The sequence below is a fragment of the Electrophorus electricus genome, chromosome 24 (assembly GCF_013358815.1).
Source record: "Electrophorus electricus isolate fEleEle1 chromosome 24, fEleEle1.pri, whole genome shotgun sequence".
Lineage (NCBI taxonomy): Eukaryota > Metazoa > Chordata > Actinopteri > Gymnotiformes > Gymnotidae > Electrophorus > Electrophorus electricus.
In genome coordinates this window covers 10,909,874-10,918,437 of record NC_049558.1, presented here as the reverse complement: position 1 = coordinate 10,918,437, position 8,564 = coordinate 10,909,874, and the positions used below count along the sequence as shown (strand labels likewise).

The following is an 8,564-nucleotide window of genomic DNA, read 5'->3' as shown; positions in this document are numbered from 1 at the left end:
GCTCAAGGTTTCATCAGAGGGGACTCTGAACACAGCCACGAAAGGTGTGACATGAAAGGAGTCACGGACTTAAAATGCACATCCATGTCACTGACACTGATGCCAACGCTCCCCGGGGCCGGACAAACGGCGTGAGAAAGGCGTGGCCTCCGAGAGCCAATCAGACTGTGGCAGCATGCCGTACGTGCAGGGCCGTAATCATAATCTAAGCTCAGAACAAATCAAAGGTCGTCAGAGATCGGTAGTGTGTACAAATGGCAACCTAATCTCCCTAGTTCTACTGATCAAGTGAAGAAGCATTACGTCTGTAATCAGGAGGCTTCTGGAAACAGCTGAAGACAAACACAGGCAAGCCTTGACCTCCCGGACACACCCTGACCAACCCCACGCTGAACCAGAGGACACATCCCACAGTCAAGTGGAGTATCTGTAAACCTGCTTCACATGCCCTGGCCCGTCAGTGGACAGTCAGTCCATCGTCAGGGGGGCCGTCCACATCCCGATCTCCCATCACATGTGGCGTATGGAGGAATAGAATCGACCTCACCGCATACCCCCCACCCGCCCACACAGACGCTAACAGCCCGGTGGGCGGAGTCGGATCAAAGCGCCCAGCGACGGGCCGGGTCGCGCGGGGCACTCCGCCTGGGCCCCACATGCGCACAGCAGCATGGAACATCCCTCAGATCGGGAGTGCACCCGGCACGACCCACACGGAGAGAAAGCTCAGAGCAGCGTAGCACAGAGAGAGCTCAGCCCTGCGTATAGTACACACACCCACGCAGGCTGTTAGAGACGACGCAGATGAGCTTAGACATCTGGAAAGCATGCACACACACACACGCACACACATATTCAAACATATATACATATACACGCCGAGTAATTTGCCAATTCAAATTTCCCAGTTCACACACAGATACACCCTCACTCATAAACATTCATGAACACTGATACACACAGAGCAATTTGCCATCACAAAATCCTAATACACGGATGCACACGTGCATACACAAACTGACCTTCAGCCTTTATTGCAAATCGTGCTGCATGACTCAAGCAACTGTTTATAACATTGTCTCCCTCTCTGACTCACTCCCAGTGCTGGCCTGTCATAGCCATCAAACTTCAGGAACCCCGAAGTCTCAACCTCCATTTCCAGTGGGAAGAAAGAGGCTTGGCGCACCTACAGAGAGCACACGAGCCAGTCTATCTCAGCCGGTGATATGGAGGGCTGGATTAGTCTCAGACACTGAACTGCGTGGGGACTCAGTCAGACAAGGTGCGAGCTGACGTGTTGGAATAGTCTCTCCGTCCCGAACGGGGGCTGATTTACAGCAGAATGCAAGGACGTTTTGCCCTGGTAAGAACTGGCGAGGTGATATATCCGCGCTCATGACCCGATCACCCGGAGGACTCAGCCTACTTCATCAGAACCAGTCCCGGGTCCTAGGAGCTGGGCCCACAGTAGTGCGGCCGTGCTCTATTGGGCATATTAGCCTTTATGCTGCTGTGAGTCACTCTGGCAAACTCACCTCCTGACAGTAACGTTAAGTGCCAGAGAAATAAGATGGCTCTCTGATGCACCCTGGAGGTCGCTTTGGGAATGACGGTGTGGATTTGCTGAGTGGGTCTGTCACAGTGGGACACACACACACACACACACACACACACACACACACACACACACACACACACACACACACACACACACACAAACACACACACAGGCAAATCTAGTAAATACTTCAGTTAGTGGGAGTGGGTGTGTCCAAGATTGGGGGATTTCTTTTGCTGACCAAGAGTTTGGGAACATATAAATCCCCCCTAACACAAACACACACAAACAAGTGAAGAGCGTTGCACAGAAAGGCACCTGCGTGTCGACTCTCTACAGGAGCCGTAACGACTGCGATGATGCTAAACTCTCTGCGTTACCAGTTTAAGGTGAGTCGCTTATATAATGCGCCGCTTCCAGAGATTTTGCTTGTTAAACACAATTATCATGTGAATGTACCATTTCACCTGCATTACCAGAATCGCTATTATATCTGCGTACCTTTAAGTGTTCAACCCGGGGATAAGTGTTAGGTATTAATCCTCGAGGTCAGTACTCCTGGTCCCACCCGTCAGCAAAGCCAAGATGCATGCAACGCCTGCGTAATCGGCGCGTGTTAATGCAGCCAAATAACTGACCGCTGACTTCAAATGTTACGTAAACGGTTTTCAGCGCGTGGACGAGCATGCACAGTCAGCGCAATCCTTATACGTGCAGGAGTGTGTGCACGCGCCGGGAAAACTGCAGGTACTTGCTCAACGGGCCGCTTATTGAGCAGCTCTCCGCGCGCAGCTCCACGGAGCACGGCTAGCGTGTGCAACTGTGCGCTTCTCGAGATGCAATGCCCAGCAGCAGGATTTAATGAAGTCTCCGCTGGCATTTGGTGTCTGCGGCGGCCGCTCGATTATTGCAAATGTTTCCGAAACTGCACGACCCTTGGCCTACGTGCGCCTGTACATGTAGGGGAATCGATCCCAAGATAACCATGTTGCGTGCTGGTCGTTTAACATCCACTTACAAAATCTATCGGTGAAAATGTCACCAAACCTTAATCAATAGCCCTGTAATTTCCCTCGTTCTCCCAAAATGAAGGGCCGTCGGCTTACGTACATACTAGCAAATCATACTGGCTACTAACCTTCACCAGAGCATTAGAAGAAGCACGTGAAGGTTACTGTAACATGCGCACGGGATGGAGTTAAAGGAAATGTGTTGGTGTCGACGGACGGTGGCTCGCCGGGACACTCCAGAGTGACTCGACCCCTGCAGTCAGATGGGGGGGGGGGGGGTTGAGACTCAGCTCACATGACACCACACATTTTACATTTATCTGACACTTTTATCCAAAGCAACTTATTTCAAGTTGTTTTCATGACTGAAAACAACTTGAGCAATTGAGGGTTAAGGGCCTTGCCTTTAACATGGTGAACTGGCAACCCTTGACTACTTGACTACTTTCACCACTGAGCCACCACTGACCAGCCCCGAGAGGAAAGCGCTCAATTCTACCAATTCATTTTTGCATTTCTTTTTTAAAATGTCACATCTGCAATAAATAACTATTTAGCCTCAGGATTACTTGCGCATGTGCCCCTACCACGGCACGTGCGGACTGCGAACTCCCAGGAAGAAGGAGCAATGAAGAGGGGATGTTGTCACAAGCTCAGCTCGATGTCAGTGCTCAATTCCTGCCAGGAGAGACACACTACAGCTGTCTCCTTGATACACCGCTGACAGCGTAGCTTAGCTCCTCTGTCGTCCGTCTCTGTCCCTGACGTCCTGTCCCTGACGTCCTGTCCTCCGTCGGCAGCAACAGACAGCCGCAAGTTTACACGTCGGTTTTGTCGGTAGCGCCCTTTTCTCGTCCGCTGGCCCTTTACCGCGCTGTGAACGTAAGCAGCAGTCGCGCGCTTCACCAAGGCCATGAGCTTAACGATAGTGGCACAGTCGAGTTTTGACTTCTGTGGGGTTTCTTTCTTTCTTTGCTTGTTCGTTTTTTTCAATCGTTGCTGGATCCATAGAACACCAATTTGCCCACAAGTCTTTGAGAACACACAGAAACATTGTGTTCTTGTGCGTGCCCAGAGGGCAGGGTTCGCCTGGTCAGCACAGGAAGGCGCAACACCCCTGCCCCCAGGAGGAAGTGTCGTCCTCGGGGGTGACAGATGTGTGATTATTATGGAACTCAGGGACTGGATACCATCTCGTCAAAGGAAAGGTAGTAGAGGATGACTTTTAAAATGGGATCGCTGCTCTGTTGTGCCCACGTGAGCAGCTGAGGGAGGAAGAGAGAAGGAATAGGAAAGAGAGAGAAGCAAGAGAGAGCATTGTGAGATGTGAGCGGGAGCAGGGAAAGATAAAACAAATATGAAATCAGGTTTGGTCATTCATCAGAGCTCAAACTCGGTCTCGTGGGTGAGAAGCTGCATCGAGACGGCATGAGACTCAGCTGGAGACATATGCACTTCATCTGTGAGAGACATTTCACCTCAACATGTCTCACTTATCATTCATTCACTCACTCAGTCCAGTTCTGGCCAGACGAGCAAGAGGTTCCCCACCTGGTACGAGGGAAGCATGGACGATGAGGAGATTGATGACGATGAAGATTTCCACCATGTGGAGGCCCAGGATGAGCATGTGCACAGACAGACGCTGGACAGGGAATGCGGCACGTGGGACGTCCCACATTTGCTGGGCCTCCAGGAGATCAAATCTAGTTTGCTGTGTGAGCCGATTCTCTCGGAGAGCAGCAGATTACTCACCGTGAGCCAGATCCAGCAGGTAATGACACACAGAGATCCAGCAGTAATAACACACAGAGATCCAGCAGTAATAACACACAGAGATCCAGCAGTGATGACATACAGAGATCCAGCAGTAATAACACACAGAGATCCAGCAGGTAATGACACACAGAGATCCAGCAGTAATAACACACAGAGATCCAGCAGGTAATGACACACCGAGATCCAGCAGTGATGACATACAGAGATCCAGCAGTAATAACATACAGAGATCCAGCAGTGATGACATACAGAGATCCAGCAGTAATAACACACAGAGATCCAGCAGGTAATGACACACAGAGATCCAGCAGTAATAACACACAGAGATCCAGCAGTAATAACACACAGAGATCCAGCAGGTAATGACACACAGAGATCCAGCAGTAATAACACACAGAGATCCAGCAGTGATGACATACAGAGATCCAGCAGTAATAACACACAGAGATCCAGCAGTGATGACATACAGAGATCCAGCAGTAATAACACACAGAGATCCAGCAGTAATAACACACAGAGATCCAGCAGTAATAACACACAGAGATCCAGCAGTGATGACATACAGAGATCCAGCAGTGATGACATACAGAGATCCAGCAGTGATAACACACAGAGATCCAGCAGTAATAACACACAGAGATCCAGCACAGCACTGATGGCTGAAGCTGTTCCACGTGTTTCCTTTTACTTTACAGCTTAGTGTTGCTTCTAAACAAACTAAAGCACTGATGCTCTATTCCATCTTATCCGGTATAATTATCTCAGGATGTTTCATTTCAGTAATTATTTCAATGTTTCTTTAATTCATTAAGAACATTTAGTTGGTCAACACTGTGTGATTATGGCCAGAAGTGAGCGCTAACCAGGCCTGTGGTGGATGTGTTCTTAGCTACGTCAGCACCTACCTGCTGCGCTGATACTCAACGGGTGGACGATGGTGTATCAGACACACACACACGGCAGCAGCCTGAATACACTGTACAGGACGGCCAGCCCACTGGATCACTGCATGGTGCTACTAGTCCGAGACTCCTACAGACAGGTGAGACTCCTACAGACAGGTGAGACTCCTACAGTCAGGTGAGACTCCTACAGACAGGTGAGACTCCTGCAATCAGCTGAGACTCCTACAGTCAGGTGAGACTCCTACAGACAGGTGAGATTCCTACAGTCAGGTGAGACTCCTACAGACAGGTGAGACTCCTACAGTCAGGTGAGATTCCTACAGTCAGGTGAGACTCCTACAGACAGGTGAGACTCCTACAGTCAGGTGAGATTCCTACAGACAGGTGAGACTCCTACAGACAGGTGAGACTCCTACAGTCAGGTGAGATTCCTACAGACAGGTGAGACTCCTACAGACAGGTGAGACTCCTACAATCAGGTGAGATTCCTACAGACAGGTGAGACTCCTACAGACAGGTGAGACTCCTACAATCAGGTGAGACTCCAACAGTCAGGTGAGACTCCTACAATCAGGTGAGATTCCTACAGTCAGGTGAGACTCCTACAGACAGGTGAGATTCCTACAGACAGGTGAGACTCCTACAATCAGGTGAGACTCCCACAGTCAAGTGAGACTCCTACAGACAGGTGAGACTCCCACAGTCCAGTGAGACTCCTACAGTCAGGTGAGACTCCTACAATCAGGTGAGACTCCCACAGTCAGGTGAGATTCCTACAGACAGGTGAGACTCCTACAATCAGGTGAGACTCCCACAGTCAGGTGAGATTCCTACAGACAGGTGAGACTCCTACAGTCAGGTGAGACTCCTAAAGACAGATGAGATTCCTACAGACAGATGAGATTCCTACAGTTGGTGTGTACTTTAGTTGTAATATGTTTCACCACAATGAGGTGGTATGTAGTTAGTTGTAATATCTGTTTTGTCACAGTGAGGTGGTGTATACTGTAGTTGAAATATCTGTTTTGCCAAAGTGAGGTGGTGTGTCATTTAGTTGTAATGTGTTTAACAACAGTGAGGTGGTGTGTACTTTAGTTGTAATATGTTTCACCACAGTGAGGTGGTGTGTCATTTAGTTTTAATGTTTTGCCACAGTGAGGTGGTGTGTACTTTAGTTGTAATATCTGTTTCACCACAGTGAGGTTGTGTGTATTTATCTGTTTTCTTTCAACATTTAATGTAAAAAGGCCTTCCTAATTAAAAAAACAAATATTTTAGTTTATAATTATTTATTATTCTCATTTCTACATTTTATACCATACATTTTAGCATCTTTATATTAGAATATATAAGTACTTTTCCCACATTGTGGTTAAGTTTGAGTGCTGTGTTTAAATTTGCATATGTTTGCATTCTCTTCCGTCACAGGTGTTTGGTGCAGTGTGCTCCGCCCCCCTCAGAATAAGCTCCTCCTACTATGGCACGGGACAGACCTTCCTGTTCGCTTTTTCTCCACATCTACAAGTTAGTATAATCTCTCGATCTCTCACTCTCTTTCTAAGAAGCGACTGAGCATTTTAAAGTGCGCATCAAGGCCCCGTTACAATTGTGTGTGTGTGTGTGTTTTACAGGTTTACAAATGGACAGGCATCAATTCCTACTTTCTTAAAGGAAACAATGACTCTTTTTTGTTTGGAGGTGGACGGTAAGGCAGAGTGATTGATTTTGTATTTATGATGGCTAGTCTGAATCTCACCACGGGCGTGGTGCGACCTGACATCTGTTGCTCTGTCGGCCTGTCACAGGGGGAAGTTTGGGCTCTGGCTGCATGGGGATCTAGTCCGTGGTCGGAGCCAACAGTGCGACACCTTTAGTAACGAGACCCTTTCTGCTGTGGAGGATTTCCTGATCAGTGAGCTGGAGGTCTGGGCTCTTGTCTAACTGCACGCCTCCTGGGACATTTGCGGGACACCTGTCCTATCTGAGGAACGCCAGGCTCGGCCAGGCTGGAGAACACATGCCAGGCACTGCGGACTGGCATAAATGGCACCGCTGCCAACGCCGACGCAAGGCAGCGCGGAGCCATGATGGGGCGGAGCTTCAGCAGTCAGAGCGATGAGGAGGCGGAGCTTCTCCAATCAGAGCGATGACGAGGTGGAGCTTCTCCAATCAGAATGCTCGCATCTGTCATTTCATGGATACCAATAAGAGACAAAACCGTCTGTGTGGGGGATTTTTGATGCAACACTACCACCTAGTGTCCAACTTGCTTCGAAAGTGATGGGGTCAGTGCATGTCACCAGTAGAGGGCACTATGGCTATAGAAAAGCACCAGACACAGTGACATGCAGCGCAGAGCAGCAGGTCTGCATAGCCCAAAACCAGGAAGGAGATCTTTGGGGAAACACCTAAACTAAGAACATTAACCTAATGGGTGAGAAGATGTAATCTGCAAAGTCAATCACAGGCAAATATGCACGTTATAATAAACGTAATAGAAACACGGGCCTCAACCCGCCCTGGGTTAGGGTTAGGTCTTACCTCTAACTTATTTAGTTATTAATCGTAGGGCTTCTATGAATTGTTCAGCGGGCCCAGTTAAAGGAATGTGAGACTCTGGCCCCAGTGGCTGGTGGTTGGCGCGTGAGGGGTTAACCTTGCTGCCATCGAACGCGCACACGGCGCGCGAGTACAGTGGCTCAGAGGGACTGTTGGAGTCATTCCACGCGAGAGCTCGTGCAGTGCGTGGCCGAACACTCGCGCGTTAGCTCTGAGCGTGAGCGGCGTCACTCGCAGTGCACACCGTGAGTGCCTAATCGTAATAACGTGGTATCGATGAGGACTTTCCGAGGCTTTGTGTTTGCGTGTCTCTCTTTCTCTCTCTCTCTCTCTCTCTCTCTCTCTCTCTCTCTCTCTCTCTCTCTCTCTCTCTCTCTCTCTCTCTCTCTCTCTCTCTCTCACACACACACACACTTTCTTCTCTTTTTATCAGAGGTGACAAATCAGTAAGATGTGTTACTTATCAATTATGCATGAGTAGCATACACTATTTTATCTTAGAAATGCTTATGAATATTTCGGAACTGTCCCATTAATAAAGCAAAGGACAAATACAATTACCATTTAAAAATATGCTCCACTAAGTACAAATATTTTAATAATGTTTAATTAATACTGTTTGTGATAATGTGAAATAATTACTATGTGGGCTTAGTAAAGCACAGAAAAAAACATCCCTCCCTTCTTGCCCGCCGTAGCCACGGCTTTAGTAACACTGACCAGAGTTCTGAGGATCACTGCTTAATAGAGACA

At 48.6% G+C, this 8,564-nt stretch overlaps 1 protein-coding gene across 1 annotated transcript; it reads left to right on the top strand.

Annotated features, from left to right (window-relative positions):
* Positions 1-4,135: 4,135 nt before the first annotated feature.
* On the top strand, positions 4,136-7,193 carry LOC118240732 (oxidation resistance protein 1-like). Its single transcript, XM_035522665.1, has 5 exons — positions 4,136-4,342; positions 5,237-5,389; positions 6,681-6,776; positions 6,884-6,957; positions 7,058-7,193. The coding sequence occupies exons 1-5, from the start codon at positions 4,136-4,138 to the stop codon at positions 7,191-7,193; spliced, it is 666 nt and encodes a 221-aa protein (XP_035378558.1).
* The last annotated feature ends 1,371 nt before the right edge of the window (positions 7,194-8,564 follow it).

Coding starts and splice junctions, on each gene's coding strand:
- LOC118240732 (XM_035522665.1), top strand. CDS start 4,136: ATGGACGATGAGGAGATTGATGACGATGAAGATTTCCACCATGTGGAG. Junction 4,343..5,236: donor CCGTGAGCCAGATCCAGCAG/GTAATGACACAC, acceptor ATGTGTTCTTAG/CTACGTCAGCACCTACCTGC. Junction 6,777..6,883: donor CTTTTTCTCCACATCTACAA/GTTAGTATAATC, acceptor TGTGTTTTACAG/GTTTACAAATGGACAGGCAT.